At 38.4% G+C, this 26,011-nt stretch overlaps 1 protein-coding gene across 1 annotated transcript in view; it reads right to left on the reverse strand.

Annotated features, from left to right (window-relative positions):
- Positions 1–26,011, reverse strand: part of Adgrv1 (adhesion G protein-coupled receptor V1) — a 468,823-nt gene that overhangs the window by 335,439 nt on the left and 107,373 nt on the right. Inside the window, exons 51-59 of the mRNA XM_051182821.1 lie at positions 20,363–20,585; positions 19,846–20,050; positions 15,203–15,349; positions 12,150–12,405; positions 10,773–10,975; positions 9,209–9,385; positions 8,683–8,865; positions 5,855–6,034; positions 1,434–1,598 (exon numbers count right to left, since the gene is read on the reverse strand). Of these exons, the coding sequence (XP_051038778.1) occupies positions 1,434–1,598; positions 5,855–6,034; positions 8,683–8,865; positions 9,209–9,385; positions 10,773–10,975; positions 12,150–12,405; positions 15,203–15,349; positions 19,846–20,050; positions 20,363–20,585 (1,739 nt within the window). The remainder of the gene's footprint in view (positions 1–1,433; positions 1,599–5,854; positions 6,035–8,682; positions 8,866–9,208; positions 9,386–10,772; positions 10,976–12,149; positions 12,406–15,202; positions 15,350–19,845; positions 20,051–20,362; positions 20,586–26,011) is intronic.

Genomic DNA, 26,011 nt, shown 5'->3' on the forward strand with positions numbered 1-26,011 from the left:
ATGGGGTTCATTATAATAACTCTGTATACTACCCATGACTATGCACGACAATCTTTAAAGGTGTGATTGCACAACCACTGCTCCTCCCCATGACACTGCATACTGTGCAATGCAGGCAAAGAACTGAAATGAAAGGGATAGAGCTGGCAAGAGCAGCGTGTGCAAAGCTAGTCAATGCTGCATACGAGACAGGGTCGGCTTCTCACATGCAGAGTGGGGACGGAGGTTACAGTGTATGTATCCCACACTGTAGGGCCTAGGCCCTCCCCCAAATGATGTGACAGACTTTGATGATTCCCCCCCCTCATGGGAGGCCTCACCCTACCTGGGGAGTAGATGGGGGTGGTGAATGGCAGTGTTGTTGGGGAGCAAGGGAAGATGGGAGAGAGAAGGAACTGGGATTGATATGTAAAATAAGATTGTTTCTAAATTAAATAAAAACATTTAAAAAATGTATGTATCCCCCATCATCTCCAAAATGTAATTATCATCCTCAGTGTACCTCTTCTTCTTTCTTTTCCTCAAGGATTGTTTTCCTTCTCGTAACAACTGTTCTTAAGAAATCGCTCAGCTAAGGGAAGGTATGAGAAGGAAGGACCACTAAGGATAATAGGGGTGCAAGGGCAGCAGGAATGGGCAGAAGACAAATGGTAAACAGAAAAGATAGCAGTGGAAAGAGGGGGAGGCACGCACAGAGCAATTCTGTCGCTAATCCACATCTCTGCAGTGGACACTCAAGACATTATCTCAATCATGTTAGCAAAGTGGCAATGGCTTTAAAAATCTAAGTTTGTAAGGTTGAGATTATGCGACTATGGTGTGTGTCTAATATATTGGCTTTGGTCCAGTCTATTTGGTGTTCGGTATGTTTCTTGTACTTTCATAGGCATGTCCTTCTTCAGATTGGGAAAGTTTTCTTCAATGATTTTGTTGAATATGTTTTCTGCACCTTTGAGCTGGGCTTCTTTGCCTTCTTCTATGCCTATTATTCTTAGGTTGTTGCTAGACATTTGTAGATTTAACATTGTCTTAAAGACTGTGCAATATCAATGTTTTAACTCATTGTGGAAGTTCTGCACAGTTAGGATAGTAAAAGAGCAAATTCAAAAGAAAATAGAAAATCAAACCCAGTGATAAAATGTATGTAATGTTAGCACTGTGGATGGCAAGCAGATATCTGGGTTTTTCTGGTTGACTCAGCCTTCGGGCAGTAGCGGAATGTGTTATAGAGGTAGGCTCTGAATTCTGCAATCTGATACCACTCCTTCCATGTCCCTCTCTTTTTCCTTGTCTCCTCCCAGTCCCTCTCAATGCACATGAATTTCAAAAAAGAAAATACTATTGAACACTAGCATGTAAATTCAAAACCAATACCACAATGCTGTGTTAAAAAAATAAGAAAAAAGTTACAGGAACTGAGAGTCTGATTGTACCTCAGCAAAATGAAGTGTCCCATTCCAAGGACTGAGAACATCTTTAGCCTTCTCTTCTATAGCCCAATGAAGTAAGACAGCCCCCTTTCCTCCTGGGGACCGAACGACTGTCAGTGCCACATATGAATCAGGATCATCAGACAAAAGGGATTCATCAACCATTACCTGCAAGAAATAAAATCCAGTAAGACGAACACAATGAACATGGGAGAAATAGTATTTGTTTGTGATAATTGTAGTTTTGAATTTAAAATTCTATTCATGACATATTAACATGTAGCAAGTAAAAGGTTTCCTCTCAAGCCCATTAGGCTACTTGGTATTTCAAATTTCTTGTTAAATTAGGTAGAACAATGTGGCTTCATTATCAATAGATTAGCAGTAGAAGTTATAGCAGCTACTACATTCAAACTTCCTCACAACCCTCCTGCCTGTTTTTTTCCCATTTGAAAGTGAATAGAGAAGATGCCCCAAGACCTTTAAAGAGCTAGCATGCAGAGATGGGGAGAATCTTATGCCTGGATGGCTGGTTGGAGAAGAGCAGTCCATGGCAGGCAGAAGAATAGGCACACTACCATAAAACTCTTGCATACAGAGGCAAACATTTATGATAAAGGAACTGAGACTTGGGGGCTTGTATGCTACAACATACAAGCTTCTCAAGTAATACAGGTATACACTATCTCTGAATGGTTATTCATTTGCTAGCTTTAGTGAATTGACATTTTTATTAAGCTGATTGTCTTTATCAAAAGAGGAAATATTTTAAAAGCAAGTTTTGTTGGGGGCATGGAGGGAGACTATAAATTAATAAAATGGTTTTGAACATAGAGTGTCTTTCTCCCTTGTTACTTAGAATTTTCTAAGTGTACAATGTGTGTGCATGAGTGTGCATTCCTGTGTGTGAAAGCAGGTGTACTTGCTCCACTCTGAATGTATGGCAGACAGAGTACAACCATGAGCACTGGCCCTTGCCTTCTCCTTGGTTGAGACAGGGTCTCTTCCTTGCTAGTACAAGGCTAGTGAACCAACAAACTTCAGAGACTCTTCTGCATCCATCTCCACCTCTCCATGTGTGGTGATTGGGATGAGAATGGCTCCTATAGGCTCCTAAATTTGAATATCTGGTCCCTATTTGGGGGAAGGATTAGGGGTGTGGCCTTTGCAGAGAAGATATGTCACTGGAGATAGACTTTGAGGCCTCAAAAGCTCATGTCAGGACCAGGCTCTATCTCTCTACCTCCAGTTTGTAAATTACCTATAAGCTCTCAGCTACCACCCCAGCTCGATGTTGGCCTGCCTGCTGCCACATTATCCACTATGATGGTCATAGACTCATCCTCTGCAACTACAAGAAAGCCAAAACTAAATGCTTTCTCTTCTAAGTTTCCTTGGTCATGGTGTCTCGTATCAGAAAAAATAACTAAAACACCATAGGAGTACTAGGATTATAAATATCCAGATCTGACTACAGATCTGACTTTTATATAGGTTCTTGGCATTTGAATTGGGATGTTCCCATTGCCTTCACTGAGCCACCTTCCTCTTTCATAAAGGAGACCACAATATTAATTTACTAGCAGTAGCATTTCTTAGTCTTAAGTGTTTATTAAAAGATATTGTATGGTGAATTATACATGTTCACCTTAAGCAGTAAAAGCTAAGTAGGATCTACAAAACTCAGTTACATAGATTTGAAATGTAACACAATGCTTTCCATTCTGAACACAGAAACTTACCAAACACAGAATAATCCTTTTTTGTGTTTGTTTGGACATTCACTAAGCTCCATGTTATAATCAATAACAGATATTTAGAAATAAGTGTATTTATTAAGCTCTTATTGTGTTATCTCTTGCACAGTTTATTTTACTTAAGCCCCAGAGAACTCTCAGAAATCTGAAGAACAGCTATGCACACATACTTGTATGAGTCTCAAATCTAAGTCAAGTGTAATGACTCCACACCAAGTATTGTAAGGCCACTCTATAGGCACAAGAAATATTTAATAACAAAGCAGGAAGGAAACAACTACAAACAATCTGTATGCATATTTTTTGCTTAGCTTGGAATGCACATAGCTATGCACATGTCTATATTCATATACACTGCCCTTGTGAGCATTTTATTTTGATGGGTTTACATTAATAATCTTTTCTCAATGTTTTTCAATTTTCTTTCTAATCTGCCACCAATTAATACTATTCACTGTGCACAATATTATGTTTCACATTCATGGTAGAAAGGAAGATCCTTTGTGGTAAGAAAGGATATAATGAAAATATCTGCAAAGGGCTGAGTGACAATTATAGATAATTCAACCAAGAGAAAAATTATCAACTGCACTTACTAATACAAATCCTAGGGGTGAGTACTCTACACACATCAACTCATTTATTCCTTGTGATTGTTATGAGAAAAATTACAACAAGACCTGGGTGTCTATACTTACTTTTTACTTTTAGAAAAATACTAATAGTAACTTGAAGTTAGTAGATTAACTCTCTAATAATGCTTAAGTTAGGGTTAGAATACTAATGTTAATAACAGCAATTAAGATATACCAAGTAACTAATCTCAAAAGGTCTTCACCAAGAACTGAACATTAAAGCATGAAGTTATTTTTATCCAATTAATTTTCCATAAGAGTAGGAGTACTTATAAATACAGATTTCAATGTCCAAATTCAAGTCTGCTGATGTTATAAGCAAAAGTATTTTTATAAGTTTTCACCAATTGAATATTTGAGGAGTTAGCCCTGTTCAAGTTTGAAAAATTATAACACATATTCATGTGTATTAAGATATGTCAATATGTATCATATATATGTATATATATATATATATTCTAAGAAATATTATTGATTGAAATTACCACAAAATATTAGTGATGTTTATCTCAGGATAAAAGATTATAAAACCTATCCCCTAGATGCTAGCTTATTATAAGTCACTTGAAGATTTCTGCTTGATTCTAATGGGGGATGTCCTTCTGTATTTTTATTTCTCTTATTGGTTAATGAATAAAACATTGATTGTCTGATTGACAAGACAGGAAGTGACATAGCTGGGCAGAATCAGAATATAAGCAAGGACAAACAGGAAATCACTCTCTTCTCTGTGGAGATGCTAAGCGGTCATCATGTAGCAGGCAAAGGAGTTGCAGGTCTGGCATTTCCCAGTAAGCCAAGATGACACGGAAATACATGGATTAATAGAAATGCGTTAATAATTAAGATAGAGCTAGAAAATAAGATGCTCAAGCCATCAGTCAACAGTATTATAACTAACATGGATTCTGTGTGTTTATTTGGGGTTCAAGGGCTGCAGAATCTGCCAGGCCAGAAAGCTCACATTACACAATTCTTTCTCTGGGTAAAAATGTTTTAATTATAGCAAAATTTTACTCTTAAACATTCAAATTTGTTGTGAAACTTTAATTACACTGATAAAATCATCATATAATTTTAGGCTGTATTAAACTTTCATGTACCTGGAAAACTGAGATCTCTTAGACAAGTTAGAAAGTCTCTAGTCTTGTGGGCACAGAATAGTAAAGATGGGGCATTTGAACAGATGGAGTATTGCTAAAGATTACACATGATGAATCACTGATTACACAATAGATAAGATATTAAATGGTGACACACCGAGCCAGAAGTTTCTGAGTGAATGTGAACTATATAAGGATCTTTATGATTATTTCATCTTGGACTTGCCATTAAGAGATAAAGTCATAAACCATATATCATCACCACAAATCATTGTTATAATAGAGATTACCTTACATTATATTTAAGTGAATGTTAATGTAAAAACTGCCACCAGAGAGAGCCACATAAACATTCATGCTTGCAATTGGTTAAGCTTTTTATCTCCCCTTAAGAACTAAATATATGATAAGTGGGTTCCCACTCGTAGATCTTGGAACAGCAAGAGTAAGGAGATAAGGAGAAACATCAAAGCATGGAGCACATAATATAATCCAGTAGTTTGTTCAAAATAATCCAAGGTAAAACTCCAGCACAATGAATGTGTAAGAATAAGTCTCACCAACTCACCCCATCCTAGGATACACCTGAGATAAAAGTCCTCTCAACAAGGACAGCATACTGGCAGTAAAACAAGCAGAGAATGGAAGACACAGATGAGAAGGACATCTTGGTCAACCTTTTGCAATAAAAGTGAATCTGCTGTTCTCTGTTAAAAATCACCTGATATAACAAAGCCGTCATTGTATTTCATTGTGTGCATAGGCTGGAGGAGTGTTTCCTACAGCAACAACCCACTCAAAAGGCTAATCTTGAAGAAAGACTCATTAAGTGAAGGGTATTGAAAATCTTCAAAACAACGATTAAAGGTACATTTTACTGAAAGCTATGTGATCAACCAGGGAAAGTAGCCCTGATATGTTTAACTTACAGTCTTCTCTTCAAATCCAAATATTCCAAATGGAGAGTCATTTAGTGGTATGACCACATTCACCACAACATCATCACCTAGTCTGCCACCACCAGCCACACTCATTAAACCAATGCTGAATGTCTCCATGAGTTCAAATTCAGCATCATCAATTATAGTTATTACTATCTGTGCAGTGACCTAAGAAATACAAAAAGTAGAGGAGGAAAGTTAGAGAGAGAGAGGAAAAAAATTTATGTACTAACAATGCTTCCTCATATATATTTTAATTATTTTAGTTGAATGAAAACAAAAAACAACACACAACGGAAAAGGAAACAACAGGTTTTTGCATATTATACTCATAATACATTTAAGATAAAGTATATATAGTATTTCAAAGTTAGAAATTTAAAATCGATTATTTTCAAGATAAATCATATTTAATAAAATATAGGCTCTTTTGTTAATGGTAATGGTAATGGATTATTAAACTTCTTAATGGCATGGAGTTTCTAACAACTACCACTCAAGTCTAAACCCAGTTTGCTTGATATTAATTTTGCATGATAGGAAATGGAACCATGAAAATAATCACTGTGTGCAGAAGAGACAGTTCAGCGATGAAGAGCACATACTGCTCTTGGATGGAGTCTAACCCACCTGTAACTTCAGGAGATCCAATGCCCTAACTGGCTTCCTCAGAAACCTCACACACATGCACAAACCCACAACACAGTCATACACATAGCTTTCAACAAATGGTGCTGGCATAACTGGATACAGACATATAGAACACTGTAGGTAGATACATATCTATTGCCATGCACAAAACATAAGTCCAAATGGATCAAAGATCTCAACATAAATCTAGCCACACTGAAACTCTTAGAAGATAAAAATGGGAAGTACCCTTGGACATATTGGTATGAGACCACTTCCTGAACATAACACCACTAGCACAGACACTGAGATAGACAATAAATGGGAGCTGAAACTGAAAAGCATCTGTAGGCCAAAGGACATAGTCAAAAAGACAAAACGGCAGCCTACAGAATGTGAAAGGATCTTCACCAACCTCACATCTGACAGAGGACTGATCTCCAAAATATACAAAGAACTCAAGAAGCTAGTCACCAAAACACCAAATAACCCTATTAAAAAGTAAGGTACAGAACTAAATAGAGAATTCTCAATAGAGGAATCTAAAATGGCTGAAAGACTCTCTTACTCCTGTCAAAATGGGTAAAATCAGAAACACCAAAGACAGTTTATGCTGAAGAGGATGTGGAGAAAGGGGTGTACTCCTCCACTGCTGGTAGGAGTACAAATTTTCACAGACACTTTGGAAATCAGTATGGCAGTTCCTCAGGAAAATGGGAAACAGTCTACCTCAAGATCCAGTAAGTCCACTCTTAGACATATACACAAAAGATGCACATTCATACAACAAGGACATCTGTTCAACTATGTTCATAGCAGCACTATCTGTAATAGTCAGAACCTGGAAGCAACCTAAATGCCACTCTATTGAAGAATGCATGGAGAAAATGTGGTACATTTACACAATGGAGTACTACTCAGAGGGGGGGAAAAATGGAATCTTGAAATTTGCAAGCAAATGGATGGAACTAGAAGAAACCATCCTGAGTGAGGTAACCCAGTCACAAAAAGACAAACACAGTATCTACTCACTCATATGTGGCTTTTAGACATAAAGCAAATGATTACCAGCCTACCTTCCACACCGCCAGAAAAGCTAGGAAACAAGGAGGACCCTAAAAGAGACATACATGGTCCCATGGAGAAGGAGAAAGGGACAAAATCTTGCAAGCAAATTGGGAAGATGTGGGGAGGGGATATGGAGTTAGCAGGAAGAGGAGGGGAGAGGTGGGGCGGTGGGCATATGGGATTGGGAAGATTGAGTCAGGGAAAGAATAGAGGAGAGCAAGAAAAGATACCATAATAGAGGGAGCCATTACATGTTTTAAGAGAGATCTGGCACTAGGGAAATGTCCAGAGATCTACAAGGATGACCCCAACTAACAATCTAAGCAATAGTGGAGAGGCTACCTTAAATGCCCTTCCCCAATAATGAGATTGATGACTACCTCATATGCCTTCCTAGAGCCTTCGTCCAGTAGCTGATGGATGCAGAAGCAGACACCCACAGCTAAACACTGAGCTGAACTCTTGGAATCCAATTGCAGAAAGGGAGCAATGATGAGCAAAGGGGTCAAGACCAGGCTGGAGAAACCCATAGAAACAGCTGACCTGAACAAGGGGAAGCTCATGGACCCCAATCTGACAGCTGGGAAACCAAACAGGACAAACCCAGACTCCCTGAATATGGGTGTTTGTTAGGAGGACTAGGCAGTGTATCGGACCTCTAGTAATGGATCAATATTTATCCCTAGTATACAAATAAACTTTGAGAGCCCATTCTACATAGAGGGATACTCCTTCAGAATACACATGGGGGAGTGCCTAGCCCCTGCTCCAAATGATATGACACACTTTGAAGACTGCCCATTGAAAGCCTCACACTCCCTGGGGAGCAGAAAGGGGATAGGGATTAGTAGGGGGAGGCACAGGGGATGATGGGAGGGTGTGGAAACTGGGATTGACATGTAAAACAAGCTTGTTTCAAATTTAAAGAAAGAAAAAACAAAGAATTCTCCTCCTGTGATTAATAGACTATAGTAACAAATTATAATTAAATTTCACTTGATAAAAAAACAGACTAGAATGCATTTATCAGTCATTAAAGCATATTCACTTGGTAGATGTTCACAAATTCTTGAAGCAAAGCCAAAAAACACAAATAAATCTGTTCACACTGAACATACTTGTCCATCAGCAAACTGGAGAATCCCATGAGATGGCTGAAAGTCGTCCAGGCCAGCACTGTCTGGCGTTGCTTTCCAATATACGCTTACTGCCTCAAAGCTTCCAGCCAGCCGGATGACAGGAACTTGAAGAACATTCAAGGGTGGAGGCCCCTCATGAGCAGTAATTACTCCACCAACATCCTTCAAAAAAGACAGATGTTGAAAGGCAGGTCAAAGTTCAGACTCCCCTAAGCGATAACTTGTTGAATTTATTATTCTCACATGTGTAAGAAGTGCTTAAATCTTACAGCAAATTATAATGAAAAAGAAAAAACAAAGAAAGAAAGAAAAGAAACTTGTTTAACTCTGTGGTCAGCTCAGAGAATTAAAATTCATTCATAATACAAACTGCATATTTATCTCTGTACATATGTCTACAAAAAAATCAATTACTTTACAAAAGAAAAATCATGAAGGCACTGGCCAAATCAGCAGGGATCAGCTTACTTATATTACTACATAAATATGAGAAATGCCATCTCACTCTGGTAACATGAAACTTAAAGATCCCTCTGGGATCATCGTTTTCTTCAATCATTATCTCTGCTATTTCCATCCTTGGCCTCCGCATGCGTGGCTGCTCTGCAGGGAAGTCAGGGTTCACCAGGTTCACTGCAGTGATGGTAACGATGAGCCCTTCCTCCAGTTCAGCAGCTGCATCCTGGGAGGTAGGGAGAAAGATTGTTTATTCGGTTGTTTGGCTCCTGAGGTGGTACCTACCTATGTCACCCAGGCTGGTCTCAAACCTGTGAGCCAAGGTGACCCTGCCAATGTCTCCTGAGCAGCTGGAGTTGCAGACATCTTCTTCCAGACCCACTTGCATTATAAATCTTATATTATTCAGTAAGCAATTAACTTACTATACAGGAACGGTGCCTTTGTCCCACATAAGAATGATTTCTTTACATATTTTAATACATCTAACACATTCTCAGGGCATCCTCAGAATCTGATAAGTTCAAGACTAATGATCTTTCATCGAAGGCACCCACACTGCATTTAGAAATGTTCAAAACGTCCCACAATTTTGACCCTACTCTACTGAATACATCATACATAAACAACACCCTGAAAGAAATTTAGGAAAATTCATAAATTTTACATGTATTTTTAAAATGGAAGTTTTAGATACAAATCTAGTATAAGCAAATATTACAGTTAATTTTGGGAAAAAAATTACTTTATTTGTGTGAATGTAATAAAAATATCAAGATGTAGAAGCAACATACAGAAAAACAGAAGGAAAGCTCCACCCAACCCTCCCCGTCCCTTATGTGCTTTTCCTACTGTCCCTTCTATGTGCCAGGTAACTGACAACCACCAAAACTTATAACAGGAATACAAATATTGCTGCATCTACTTAACAGCAAATGATGTGCTTACATGCCTCACACATGATTACTTATAAATATACTACATTTTTTTTTTTTTTTTTTTTTTTTTTTTTGTGGCACGGCACATCAACCCCAGGCTCATACGTATGTTAGGCAAGCAATTTAGCTTGAATGGATCCCTAGTCATGATCACTATATGTTACTGTAATGTTATGAGACACCAATAGCTGCACTGGCGCCACTGATTCTTGTCTACCATTTCAGGTGTAACTGCCTGATTGGTCCCTTCGAGTCTCTGCTTCTCTAACTCCCTTTTCTCCTTACACAGAAAGAGGAAACGGTAGTGAGATATACTCAGCAAAAGTTAGACCTAAACCATCTAAATGTTCAAATTATTGAAGTCATTGTGTCATGAAGTGAAAATTCTCTCCTGCCAAGCAATAAAAAAACTAGACTGATTTGAACATTTAAGTAATTTCATTACTAAAGCAGTTATAGTGTGCCCAACAAACCAGACACATAACCAACCTAAAACTCAGTTTTTCAAATGAATTCGAATCATTCCCATTCTAAAACAAATACAATAAATACACTATTATTTCCCATCCTATAATAAAACATTTTGGTAGGAATTGTTTAACTGTTACAGAATTACAGTTTTATGATTAAAAGCATGCTAACTAATCTTGTATATTTATTACAATCTCTACTTACTGGTAAAATGGCAACTTCAGCATGAGTTTCTTTTATGTTTTCTTTCATTATTATTACCGCATCTTGCAACATATAATCTTCATTCTCAGTAGCTTGATTATTGATGTGCAGTAAGAAATTTGGCTTTGCGATTAAATGAATGGAAATGTCCCCAAACAGTCCTTTGTCTCGAACAATACATAACTGAAGAATTGTGATGTTTTCTAGGAGATAACGTGCCTCAAGTTAAAAAGCTGTTTTCTATTCTGCTAATGGTGCTCCAAGCACTCACGTTGGAATGCACAGTCTCTAGACAGTTAATGAAGTAGAGATAACACAAGGACAGTGTCCTATGGAGTTCTCTGCTTTGTCTCCATTGTTCCCAAAGTTGAGCTCATGATCACCATCCACACTTGGAATTATCTGCTTTAGTCCCTTTGTCTTTACAGTGTAGGACCCTAGGCTTTTCATGTCACACACTTGAAGTAAATGTGATGGAGCCTTGCAGAAGTGACGGAAGGAGGTACAACAGAGTGATAAATGCATAATCCCCAGAAATTTCTGGAGGATGAGTACGTCAATACACAGTCATGATTTAACACTAACCATTGGGAGAGTGATTGCAATTTCTATACTGAGGTGTCAATAACAAGGTTCAAAGTGTCTCCCAGAACCTATTGCTTTTTCATTCCTTAGTTTAAAATAATTTATTATGTAAATATTAAACATATGTATTAATATCCTCACCAGTCTAAGAGCTTCAAATGATTATGTTTATTGTCAAAAAGAACTCCTACAAATTAATATGGTTTAAAAATGTGTATTGAATGAAAATGAACACTTATTGTATTGAAGTCTATTGTTTTGGGTCTTGCACATAGAGGTAAACAAGAGCCCAGAAATATGAGTAGTATGAGTATGAGTAGTTGTTTAGGTAAACATTTCAGCACTCTAAAGAGGCAAGGACTGGCCACTGTATGCATCACAGGGTGAGGTCACCCTAATTACTGCTTAGGGTGACATAATTAATATAGCAGCACCAATTTCATCCCACATTGTAGCTGACCATGCCCTACACCTACTGAAAATACACAGGAAGTCTGTGTGTGGAGTGAGGACAAGTAAAGAAACAATAAAAAGGAAAGTAAGAGCCGATCCCTGCTACTAAAGCAGCTTCAAATTAACGTTCAAGTGTGCTCTTAGAAATTAAAAATACTTTAGTAAACATTATTGCACAGTGACTCCATAATTATAAAGTTTAAATTAATTAAAAGGAATATGATATATCAAACTGAAAAAGTCACATGAAGGAAGAAATGTACATCCCTTTCAAATATTATAATGAAAATGTCCAAGGAAATGTTTTATTAGAACTTACAAAGTCTTACCAGGACTTACCTTTGGGTTCTGGCACTCTAGTAAAAAGAGAATCAGTATGCCAGCCAACCACGCCATAGGGTGAGTCATTGGGCAGGATGGTTAGCACAGACTTGCTTCTGTTCTCCTCTATTGTAGCTCCTTTTGATGGATCTTCAACCCCCTCTGTGACAATCCGAGTGAGTGTCACAGTCACAGCCTCAGATAACTCTGGCAGATCATCGGCAAGAACAGTCACAGTGATTGTAGACAGTGCCTGGTCCTCTGTGAATGAAATCTAATAATAATAATAGAGTTGTGTTAATATTGGGATTCACATCATGGCATAAAATGTCAATTTCTTATTTTCTTTTAACATGACCACAATTTATAAACCAAAGATGATTCTGAAACATGATTTTACAAACAAATCAAATGTCTTTTATATTAAAAACTAGAGGATTGTTTGGACAAAAGAAAGTAAAGCATTTCAAAAATTAGTTTAATACTTATAGCCAAATTGTCATTTTATGGTACCAACTTTTCACTATAAAGACAAAGTATCTCGGGAATTATAATGGTTGATATTATAAGTAAATTTCTAGAAAATAAAAGAAAGCGCTTTACCAGTTTAGGTGTTTTTTTTCTACAAAGCTTTTGCAATAATTTATACTGCAGATGGCTGTATCATTTATGTATCATTTATCAATGAATATTGATTCAAAAGAGAGGAGAAAAATACAACAGATATACAAGCTACAACCTCCCTCTTTCCTTTCTGCTTTTATTGTCTGATGTCATATTCAAATGTGCTGAAAGCATCTGAAATCCTTGCTACAGGGATCCACCCACTTCTTGGATGCCATTCCTACATCAGTCATCCTTTTTTGATGAACAAACAGATTCATTACTTATTTAAATGGAACTTCCTGTTTTTAATCACAATAGCCAAAAAGTAGCACGAAGAAGTCCATCAGGTGGAGTTTGGCTCCCATCTCACCTATGTGAAATCATAGGATCATAATCATAAATTTTGGGTCTCAAGCATCAGAGTTGTAATGCTATCCAGATCAGCAGTCTAGGAACTGTCCAAACTTCCCAAGGTGTATCAGATCAAGGGCACTAGGCCATTTGACAACATGAACACTGCTATGCTTTGAGGGACCCTTTTACATCACTACAAATAAAACACTACTTTTTAAAGAAATTTACTTCCTTAGCCAGGTGGTGATGGCACCCGCCTTTGATCCCAGCCCTCTGGAGGCAGAGACAGGAAGATCTCTGGGCTCCAGTCAGCCTACAGAGTGAGTTCCAGGACAGCCAGGGCTACACAGAGAAATGCTGTTTCAAACAACAAAACAATACAAAAGAGGTACTTCCTTAAAAGAAGACTCATTTCTGGATGAAGGGTGTGGCTGCATGATAAAGAGCTTGCCTAGCACATGGGGCACTCCAGCACCATTCACCTCAATATCCACTTCCAAATTAGTTCTTTAAACTATCATTGCAGGCTGGGGCCTCCAGCTCTCCCAGGAGCCAAGCCTATTTTATATAAATGAAGTTTTATTTGGGTGCAGTCATACAGACTTGCTTGAACACAGCAACCACCTATAACTGCCCTGTATTACCTGGAGAAACTATGCTACAAAGGCAAAGAAGTTATGTAAAAACAAACAATACATAAAATCTAAAGCATTTGCTATGTGAGCCTTTACAAAAAACATCTGATTCCTACAATACATAGAAAAAAATCTTTCAAAAATAATCTCAAGGAAATAGACAGTTAAAAACTTTGAATGTTAATTATATAATAAACTACAGAAATGTAATTCAATGCATACAGAAACAGAGATACAACTGATAGTTTTGCTAATTTGCCTCCTGGACCAGGCTGGCGGGAAAATTATTCACAACTGTGATCCCCAGCCAATTCCCCTTTTTGTGGAAGCAGCAAAGTTCTCTGTTGACTTTCAGAGACAGCCCTTAGCTTTAGCAAATGGTACCAATGAAGGTCAACCAGCACCTAGAAGCACCCTAGGACCAATAACTACTTAAAGTGGAATAGCAACAGATCAGACCTGATCTTGAGATGTCAGCCAAGGACCAGCTTAGACAGAACACTTCCCCAGAATCTACCTCCACTGGACCTTCAATTGCCTGTGGATCTGTTGGGAGCATTGCACAATCAAGGCTGGTGGTGGCTAGTAATCCAAGTGATCCTGAGATTCAGAGGCTCCCCAACCTCCCACAACCAGGACCAGAGGATGCTAACAGCCCAAAGGAACTTTAAGCTATCTATATGACAAAGGCCAAGCCAGACCCTTAGGCCCTTAAGCTATACAGGTAGCTATCTCCAGAAGCCATGTTCTTGGAGGAAATGGCATTTACCGAGTTGAGTTTCAATGTAATCTCACTTCCTTGCACAAGGGAGATTGTATTACAACAGGAAAAGTCTTTCCAAACTATACTGGGCTTAATTAAATACATTGGGAACAAACTTCCTGTTGTTTAACTCCCTGAAGTCTGATCCAAGTTGACAATCTGTACCAGGTTTTCATTCTTACCTCTTCACAGGCTTCTCTTCCCTTTGTGGCTTGACATTTCCCTTTATCTGTTCCTACCTTCCTCACCTTCATATTACTAAGTCATGTAAGCCTGCTGCCCACAGAGCTCACACCCAAGTCTACTCACAGCAAATGGAAACTTGTCCACAGCTTTCATGGACTTTTCATTTACCTGTTTCCCACAGACTTGTTGTCTAACCACTGCTTCTGCTTTTTTCCTGTGCGGACAGACTTCCTTCCCAGTTTGGCTCATGTTATCCTTCTGATACCACAATGCAATTTGGCTAACTCGTGTACTGAACCTTAAAAGGGTTCGCTTTATGTACAGATAGTTTTTCTCTCATAGGAAAAATAAAAAGCAGTAACAAAACTATCCTTAAATTAACCCCCACTCTACATTGATTAGCAGGAATCCAGTATCTACATGGTCAAACTCCAACATTTCTTCCAACAGGCAGGATGTGATCCCACGCATCAGCAAATGATAATTACAATTTCCAAGTGTCTTCTATAATTCTGTAAATCACATACCACTCCTGAGGTAGGAAACACATCACTGATACTTCCAGATGCTTCCCATGCTACAGTTATGCGACCATGCGTCCCTTTTAAGCGTTCAACATTCAAGGTGACCAGGCTGTCTCGCTCCATTTCTTCCACTTGCTTATGCAATGAGTTCTGGAAGATTCACAGAAAGGCACAAGGGGATCAATGAAATACCAAAGCGATCTCTTCTTTGTTTTGCATTACTACATATTTCCAAAGTTCATAATTCTGAACTTGAGACAATAAGTGAAACACAACAGTCACAAATAGTGATGTAGTGTAAGGTGTGCTCAGGCCTGTGATGCCCAGACAGCAAAAAAGACAGTAAGTGTGGGTCTGGCCCAGACTACATAGTGCAACGATCTCAACAAGCAAGTGCATAAATCACCTAAAGTCACAAGAAACCATGCATCTTATCGTATTGTGTTTGCCCTCCTGACATATTTTGGCCAATGGGCATATATTACTTTATGCCCAGCATACATTGATTGAAAGGTTTGTAGAATAACAAGAACACGATCCAAAACAGCAGGGAAATCTTCATTGTAAAGGCCCTGTGGGTCTCCCCCTCTCCTGTTAGCAAATTAAAAGTTAGCCTTGGAAGTCTCCAGTACCCTACCCAATGCCCCAACATCATGAGAACTGAGACACTCTTCTCCAATCACTTGTTAATGTCTCTTACACTTAAATCCATGTCCTTTGAAATATTCAATTAGCTGACCTATTTCTTTTGATGATGTTTCATTCCTTAGCTCATGCTCTGTGCAACCATTCTTCCTGCCAGAAAAAAAAAAAAAAAACCTTTGTGTAGTGTCATGATTCCTTCTTGCCACCATCCTTCCTAGCCATGTTTCTTTGTTTTGATTCTAACACCTACCATTCTGTGACTGTATCACTCATTATCAAACACAGGCAGTGCCTCCCACCAGCTATTTAAAGACCTTTGCCTCAGAAGGAATATTCTCACATATGTGCCATGACATGAACTTATTGTCTACAGAGTCCATGCTTAAGAATCATACAATTGTGTTAGCTAAAAGGCTTTCATAATGCTTTAAGTAAGTTTATGATTTTGCATTCAGCCACATTCACAGCTGGTGACATGCAGTGCTATGTGGACACAGATCCCTTCTTAAAGATCCTTAATTTCTCAATAAGGCAATTATATTGAGAATAAACATGCTTTTTTAAAAACTCTTTCTTGTAGGGTTTCCCGTGTGTTTTTAACAATGGTCATGTGAAGAAACCTCTCCTTAAAACTTATGGAAATGTTAATTTGAAAAAAGATCCAACCCAAGAGGACATTTCCCACAGCTGTTCAGTGTTATGTTACTCATGTTTCAATGTAACAAAACTGTGTTCACAGTAAGCAAATATTCACAAAAAAAACAGATTTTAAAATAGGCACATATTTTATTCAGGGTTTCATGTTTTTTGTTACTGATGGTTAGGAAGATGAGGTCTCTATATGGAGAGAAGATAGACCACAAATTCTAATGATTCTCATCTGAAAGGTGGCTGTCCAGATAGGTGACCTGTACTGAGGAACTCTGCTGAGGAATCCTACTGAAGGGCCTACAGGAACTCCAGATCTTGCCCACAGGCAAGGGTGAAACCACATGGGTTTTTCGTATCTAGACAAGCTTCCTAAGAGAGGCTCTGGGTGACAGTGTGGAAGGAGCCTGTGCAGGCTACCACATCTCATGACCACCAGCCTTGCCCTTCACATTTTTCAGAAGCACTGTGAAGCCCTATAAGCATTATGTTCACCACTGCACAATGTCAGGGTCCACCTAGCTGTCTAGCTGCAGACACAGCAGCCTCCAGCTCATGTACTTTTTAACTTTAATGGAAAGAAAGTGATAACACATAAATGATCCAACTCTTAAGTATCCTTAAGAAGAAAAGACAGGACATGAAGGTTCAGATGGTGGCACCATGTGTCACCCACACAAGCCCTTCCTGCTAAGGTATCATTGGGGGAGACACCTGAGGAAGTTAACAGAAATGTCAGCATCTGGTACAGAGGAATTCTATTCCTGAATCTCCCTAACATACAGTTCAAATCTAAAATGCTGCCCTCTACTATATGTGACCCACTGTCCATATGTGACCCCTGAATGCTTGAGTTTAGCTGGTTGCTAAATGTAAAAATGTACACTGCAATGTAAAGACAAGGCAGCAAAAAGTGTAAAATAGTAAAGCAATAGTCTTTTATACATGTTGAAATCACAGCATTCTGGACATATTGAGTTAAATAAAGGATACTACTTAAACTGGCTTTATTTCTCAGTTCCTTAAACTGAATTGCTTCTTTTGCTTTTCATGAATGTGTCTACTAAGGAAACAAAATTATAAAACTATTCCTGTGTTCCCAGTTCCCATTCTATTTCTATTCAGCCTTCTACTGGGAAGGGCCAGATTGGGCAACAGTATGATGTGCCCCCTACAGGAAATTGAAGGTAATGCATGCACAAACCACATCCCCTAAACCAGCTTTGCCTATAGTTGTCCCCCAGGAAGAGAAAAGTAAATTCATGCTTCCCAAGATCCATCATGTGATAACTATTGAACTGTCCCAATGACTTCTAATTAATTTCACTTTCCACTTGGAATATGATCACAATACAATAGCTAGTGATCCTATCCAAAGCAAATTATGAACTGGAATGTCATGTCACATTCTTAACACCTCTGAGCACTCCTTTCCCCAAAGGCCAAATTCACTGTCACTGAGTGGCTTGTCCCAGTGCTACACAGCAGATATGGCTGCTAGCCTGCAAGAGCAAAGCTCACACAGCTGTCCATCAGCTGGTGTCTAAGAATTTGATTTTCAAAAGGTCCTTTCAGTTCTCTTAACTAAGTGGTTCCTATGTGATGGGAGATGAATATGTTTCTCATACTGGTTAATGAATAAAGGACTGTTGGCCAATAGGAAAGCAAGATAGGTGGGACTAGGAGACTAGGAGGAAAGAGGAAGGAGTAGGGAGGAGATCTAAGATAGAGGATGGGGAGAAGACTGCCAGCCCCTCTCTCCGGTAAGATAAGACCATGTGGAAGTACTTAGATTAATAGAAATGGGTTAATATTTAAGACAGAGCTAGCCGATAAGAAACTAGTAACTGGCCAACAGCTTTATATCTAATACAGAGTCTCAGTGTATTATTTGGGGCTGGCTCAGTGGTGAGTTCAGACCAGCAGGGAAAAAACATACTCATAACATGTATGTCCAGACAGTTTATACAAATAATATGGTTTATGCTGGAATCTATTTTTCTTCTTGGATCTGAAGTTTTGAAATGTACAAGGCACAGGGTGGCCAGCTTGCAATGAGAAGCCTGGCTTTGAGGCTATACTAAGATTCTCTGAGTGGCCAAATTCTACAGGTGCTGCAACAACACAACTCAAAGCTAGGGAAATTTGGTTTGATACATTCTATGTGACTTCGTGGATAAACAACTCTTGGAATTTTACCCCTAGTTTCTTCTGGGATTTCCTCACGAGTATTTTCCACATGTGTGTGTACATACAGATAGGTGTATATGTAAATGTTTTGATATATATCATTTATATGGACATATAATACACATATATAGTATATTAAATATAATATATAATATATGGATATAATACATATGTTTACATGTGCATGTGCATATGTGTGCGCACACACACATGTAGCCACAAGGCTCACAGAACACCCAGTACTGTGAACATCCATAGTGAGTTACTGAAGCTGACTCTGAAAGCACCTGTCACTAACTGGACTTGAACAGGACAACATTACTGTAACAACAACAAGAGCTTTCAAGCAAGCAGAATGAGGACTCAGCTTTCCATTGACAGCATGGAGAGGTCCACCTCCCAGTCTGAGCCATTGACACAGGGTAACATGCAGGGAACCCACCAGCTCCTGGTCCAACTTTGTAGTTGCTGTGCTCCTAGTGGTTAAGCCTATCTCAACTAGACTTTGCTTATAGATGTAAGATTTTGGAGAAAAATACAGTAGAGCTATTGATATAACAAGTTAGTACTTCTCAATGCACTTTGAGCTAGGAATAAATAACACAATATGAATGTCTATCTTTCTTCTCATTGATAAAGAAATATGAAGCCTAAGTACATGAAGAAGAAAAATTTTAAAGTTCCTTCCTTGAGAAAAAAGTGGCAAAGGCATCTATCTACATGTAGCACAATGTGCCTGTACAGCTATAAGTCTCCCCACTACTCCCCATTCAATGTTATATTTGTATGTGACATGTGTGATATAGTACACTATGTAGTACATCTAGATCTGTTTCATTATTACCCTCTGGTTTAAAAAGTTTCAAAAAAGATAGTACCTGAAGCAAAATATTGGGACAAAATCAAACAGTAATGGGTTATAATCAAAACAAGTAAGTAAACAAATCCAAACTGGGACACCGTGTCCAGAGAAGTCAGGGTTTAAGCTTGTAAGGTGTAATGTCAGTAGAACTCACTTAGGAATACAAGATAAGGAGTGAGACCTGGCAAGGGGAGGATAGACTGAAAGCAGGTCAAATGTCACTCACTCCTGGAAAGCTTACTGAACCTAATTTGTCAGGCCAACAGCTTTGACTTTTAAGTGTAGACTCCAGTCCTTTTACCTGGGCAAATGCTATAACTCCATAGGCATCATCATTTGATAGAACAGTGACTCTCACATAACTATTAATGCCAATCTCTGCTCCTCCTTTTGGATTCTTAAGTTGAACTCTGAAGGATTCTTCTTCTTCTGGAACTGTATCATCAAGGATGTTTACTGCTATGATTGCTTCTTTGTCACCAGCTTCAAATGTCAGTTCACCTAAACTAGCATAAGAAACACGTACAGAAATAAGATGATTATGACCAATGAATGATATGCATAGTAGATTAGTCCCAAAATTCTTATCACACTGAGTAATACCGGTCTTACAAGAATCAAAACATTTCATGTGCAAAATTTCTACAAAATATTTCAATAATCCTGATTAACTTGGTAGACTGGAGAGTAAAAGTATGGATAACGAACAGATTTCCAGATTATTAACAGCTCTTATATTTTATGTAAAGCAGTAACTCAGTCAATGAGATGGAGGAATTTGATGCCACACGAAGCTGCATTAAAAGCATTGAACCTACCTAGGAATAAAGTCAGACTGGCTGGAGATGTGAGTCAGTTCGTAGATGTGTGAGTGAGGAGTTCCCACTAAAGCAATTAGAGTTTTGCTTGAATTGAGGGACTTCACTGTAACAAAGGCTGCGTCGTGAGCAGCAGGTGCTTCCAGAACAAAAGAGAACTTATTCAGCTCTGAATCCCAGCAGTAAAGAGCAGACTGTTCCTGGCCAGTTAGAAGTATGTGGACTGGAAGAAGCAAAGAAAAGGAACAGATTGAAGTGAATCCTGTGCCCACACATGCTCTCTTTACGCCTCCAAAGCAAAACCTTTCCAACTCTCGAAGCTCCACACTGATTTCTAGGCTAAAGCAAATATGTTTCTGCTTTCAAAACAACAGGATATAGGAAATTTTAGAGTGTTGCGTATTGACCAATTCAGCTTGACAATGTGCACACATCTGTTCAAGAAAAGTAAAGTCACCGGCTGATAAAACGAAATGGATTTTGGATTTGTTTGTGTCTATCTCCAAACTTATATAAAAGTAACTTTTCAATGCAAAAAAAAAAAAAAACCATACTCAACATACTCATTATATCACCACCAAGTGTTGCGTGTTTCACTTTCATATTTCCTTCTCTAGTCACCATCACATACATTTATAATTGACACTTGTAACAAATATAAACCAAAGTTCTAAATCATCCCATTCCATAAGTAAAACATTACACAGCATAATAAGCTACCACTTAGTATTCAGGTTTGTAATTGTTTAAATCTTTGCGTATTTATTTTGTGTACATGACAGTGTGTGGACACGTGCACACCAGGGTGGACGTGCAGGTCAGAACACAGCTCTCAGGAGCTGGTTTTCTCCCCCATCACATGGGTTCTAGGATGAAACTCAGATTGTCAGATTTGGTGGCAATAGCCTTTACTCACTAAGCCATCTCACCACCAAAAGTTCCTAACTCAAATACATAAATTCTAATCTGTATAGCTGTTATTAAGTATATTTAATAATTCCTGTAGATTGAGTTGTTTAACATTTGAAGTTCTCAGTATTAAATAGAAACAAATTACTTATTTTCACCTGACAATTTATTAAAGATATTTAATCAACCCAAAGATATGAAAGAACTTAAGATACTTTGAAGATACTCTGCTAGGGCACTTTTGATGATACCAGGCCTCATGCCTTTGTAAACTCACAGCAATGACACACATTTTGCGTCTACATAGACTAGGAAAGAGGTGGCTTCAAATGCTACAGATAACACTAACCAATTCTCAGACATAAATGGAGTGGGGATGGAGAACCATAGAGAAATATAGGCAAATTCTAGAGTTGACTGAAACACTCTGGAGCAGAAGATGGTAAACAAGACTGAGTAAGCATTAAAATAACATGAATCCAGAAAGGCTGACAACCTTCGAATATGCTACCCCACAGGTTACAGTGGGAAACCCAACATCCTAACTCTCAAACATCAAAAACTCCTGGCCATTACTGTTCAGCTACAGTTAATATATTAATTAGATTAACTAATTTAGGTACTGCTGCATGTCACTTAGAGTTTCATACAGGTAAATATCAGAAAAATGTTAGTGTATTAGAATCCTTAAATAGCAAATATTTGCACAAAGTTTTGTAAAATTACAGACATGCCAAAGGTAACAAGCTCTACCATGACATTTAAAAAGCTTCCCTTTCAAAGTAGTCAACAAAGAGAATCTACTTATCTCTGTCTTTATGTCTCTCTGATTCTCTGTCTCCCTTTTTTTTTCTTTACTCCTTCCCTCCATCCCTTCCCACAAAAGGCACTATAAGTTTTAGGATAAAGACAGCAATCCTTTACCTCCCCAGTTAACTGACTTAATACCTGCCTTTGTTCATGCCTCTTGCTTTTTCCTCAGTGCTTGTGTTTGGATTACATTGGGGCTCTTTCTGGTTGCCTCTAGAAAGTGCACGCACACTGCCGCTGCCTACCCTCTTCATACAATTTGGATGCTTTGCCTAGAACTCATCTCCAGGACTCCTACTTAACCTTAATTCCTAATCCTGTGATTATTAAAGAAAGCTTTGTAGGTATGTCATAAACCAGCTCAAGTTCTTGCCAATATTTTATTCAATTATTTCGTTGAAATTATCTGTTACAGTTACAATCTTAACTGTCACATGTCCATGTGTGCACGCGCACATGCGCGCACACACACACACACACACCTCTTTATCCTACTATTCTCTACATTTTTGCAAGGCAGAGACTATGTGGTTTTAGCTGCCCTTGTTCCCACACACAGGCTCTGGCACTATGATTGTCACCTTAAAAAAAACTAACTGATAAAGGAGCCAAAAAAGACAAAAGAAGAAGGAAGCAGCAATACTATGTATCCTTGCAACATCTGTCCTGTTTTATTCTCCATCTTCCATTTTCAGAAATCAGTCATCTAACTAACTAACTAACCACAGCATTAATATGTGAACCTATGCCCCTGGCTCCAATTTAACATTTTTATTAAAACATTTGACATATACAAAATAAGAAATCCTTTAAATATTCTTCAATGCGTACTTTCAGCTTTCAGGGACTTATAATAGCTATTCTAGGTAATTTCCTGCAGTCTTTTCATGCCTCCACCACTTCAAGTCACAGAAACAAAAGAAACAGAGAGGCCTCGCAATGGGCTCCTCATAAAACCCTTGGCAGAATTTTCCCTAAATTCTTTCAGAAAATGCAACTATTATATATTTTTTAAATCTTGAAAAGGAATTTTATAACTTCAATTAACAGCCCATCCATGCAATACACTTCTTCCTTAAAAACACTCATTAGGCACCATTGTGAATATCAGTAAATGACTTAAGTAGACAGTCCGTCCATTTGAAAACCTGAGGTACAAGAGAAGCAGAAATTAAAGGTCCAAAATTAAAGAATAAGAAAAAACTGAGCAAACATAATGAAAGCACACATTCTATTCATTAAATCAGCTGTTGAGTGAATAGGAAAGCGAGTCTTGTCAGACATCACAGGCTAGCATCACAATGCATGTCCACTGCGCGCAGGGTAGGGATGGGTCAGGCCTCCAGGTACAGAGAGACTAGTGTGGAGGATGGAAAGCCACACAGTGGAGCAAGTGAAAAATAGAGGATATACTATGAACGCAGAGCCTAAGAGGAAGAAACATGGAAACAAAGGACATCATGTTTTTCTCTGTCAGCAAGAGAACATGGTTAAACAAACAAACCAAACCAGGGGAAAGCTCTCACCCAACCTCTATGGTACAGAGCCTAAGAGAAAGCGAGAACTAGGACTCCAAGCAGAAAAGAAGCAAACAAAGATTCCACTCCTGCAGTTTGTGCTCATCCTCCCAGCCTCCTAGCATTTGCTCCCTGTGTCTTCACTGCATAATCTCACCCTATCTCCAAGTATCAGAGTCTGAAATCCAAGTCTCTGATTTCCCTCCATTCCACTCCACACCTCTAACCACCTGGGATGTTTTGCCATCACCTTGAACTACAGCCACCTAGAACCATGTTGGTGATGGTTTCCAGTAGATGGATTTTTCCTACAGCCTTTCTTTATTTCAATACTAATAGCCTCCTAATTGCCAAAGTGAGGAGATTTACTGCCTACATCTGAGTAGTCAGAAGTCCTCATGAATGCTCATTGCTGTATCTTTTATCTACTTCCATCTTTTAGATGCTCTGAGGAGCTGGAACATATTTTATTCCTATTTCTCATACCAGAGCCAGATGACACTGTCAAAGAAGGGCTATGAAATGCCTTTAAAGACATCTCTACCTCACTGATTGATGCTCAGTCTGGAACTCCCAAGAGTCCTGGGACACTTAAATAACCTGTGAGATTCAAACTGGCTACAGTAATTCAGAGATACTGTTTGCAACTTCACCCACTCCTGAGTCTATGTGACTCTTTATACTGTGACAAAATGAATCCAGATGCAGAAAAACAGATAACATTTGCTATTGATTTCTCTGCTATAGGCTATGACCCTTTACATGAACTGTGAAGGGCTGGAATGTTTCAGATTTCAGAGACTTTGTCAGATTTTGTAATTCTTACATACATAGCCAAAATGTACTAAGAATTAAACAAAATTTTAAACATAAAACTCACAAACAATGTGGTGCACACCTTTAATCCCAGCACTTTGGAAGCAGGGGTAGGTGGATCTCTATGAGTTCGAGGCCAGCCTGGTCTACAAAGTGAGCACCAGAACAGCCAGAGCTATGCAGAGTAACCCTGTCTCAAACAAAACAAAACAGGACCCCCCAAAAAAAAGACCATAAATCTCACATTCCATCTTATAATATGGGTGAGGGTAATCTGACATAATATTTTTATTAATTTTATGCCTAAAACAAGGTGTTGTGGGCATAATTTTTCACTTGTCACATCATTTCACATTTCAGATATTCATGAGGACACTCAACACACATGAGAGTCTTAAAAGATTGAACTCTCCCCAAAAGAACCTGCAATGGGGCAAAGGGCACAATGAACCAGCAGGTAAAATCACAGCATCAGTATCCCAAGCCTGCCAGGCTGAGTTCTAGTCCCAGATTCCAAGCTGAAAAGCAGTGGGGGTGGCTTGCTTGTGTAGACTGAGAACTTCACAGTGTGATGGCAATAAAACTATCCTTGTACCGTTACATGCATCCATGTCACGGGCTCACCCATCAGTGCACATGCTTGTGTGCATACATACACAAACAAATACAGTTTTTAATTAAAAAGTAACTGTCATGGTGGTTGCCAGGGATTTACACTGCAGAAAATGGAAGGTAGTTGATCAAAGGGTGAGATCTTCAGCTGCTGATAATTTCTGGAGGGCTCATTATACAGGGTAACTGCACATCTAATAATGAGTTGAAAACTCGGAATATCCTAGTAGAGTAAAGCTTGAGTTTTCTTCACATATTTACAAACACAAATATGTGATATGATAGGCCATGTAGCTTAATGAAACAATGATGTCACATAAATTTGAAAGCATCACACGGCACATATTAAGTATATGCAGTGCTTCTATGTCACTCATACCCAACTATAGATAGGAAAAAAAAAAGTAACTAAATTTAAAATGACCTAGATATTATCTAATAAGCCATACATTAAATAAAAACATCATTCTTCTCAAATATGCTTATGTGAAAATTGATTTTTAGATAAACATTACAGGACTAGAGGGATGACTTAGGGTAGTAACACTTGCTGTTCAAACAAGGTCCTGAATTGCCTGAATTGTAATCTTAGCATCCACACAAAAAGCCCAGGCATGACTGCACACATATGGCAATCCTATAAGCCGAGCTCTGTGGGAAGTGGAGACAGTTATATCTCTAGGACTTGCTGACTGCCAGCTGAGCTCCCAGCTCAGTGAGGGGCTCTTTCTCAAGGGGATTACAGAGCAGGACAACACACATCCTCATTCAGTTTGCACGCATATACACACGCACGCACACACACACACACACACACGGTTTATACACACACATACATATGTACATATACGCATATGTATAGTATATACATCGTACATACAAAAATTAACAAAATAGATAACTTTAAATGTTTTTCATATGAATATATTTTGTGAATTGAAAAGTAAATAAATATGCTTCCAAATGTCTCCATTAGCTTCTAATG

This window comes from Phodopus roborovskii, unplaced genomic scaffold, assembly GCF_943737965.1.
Source record: "Phodopus roborovskii unplaced genomic scaffold, PHOROB, whole genome shotgun sequence".
Classification (NCBI taxonomy): domain Eukaryota; kingdom Metazoa; phylum Chordata; class Mammalia; order Rodentia; family Cricetidae; genus Phodopus; species Phodopus roborovskii.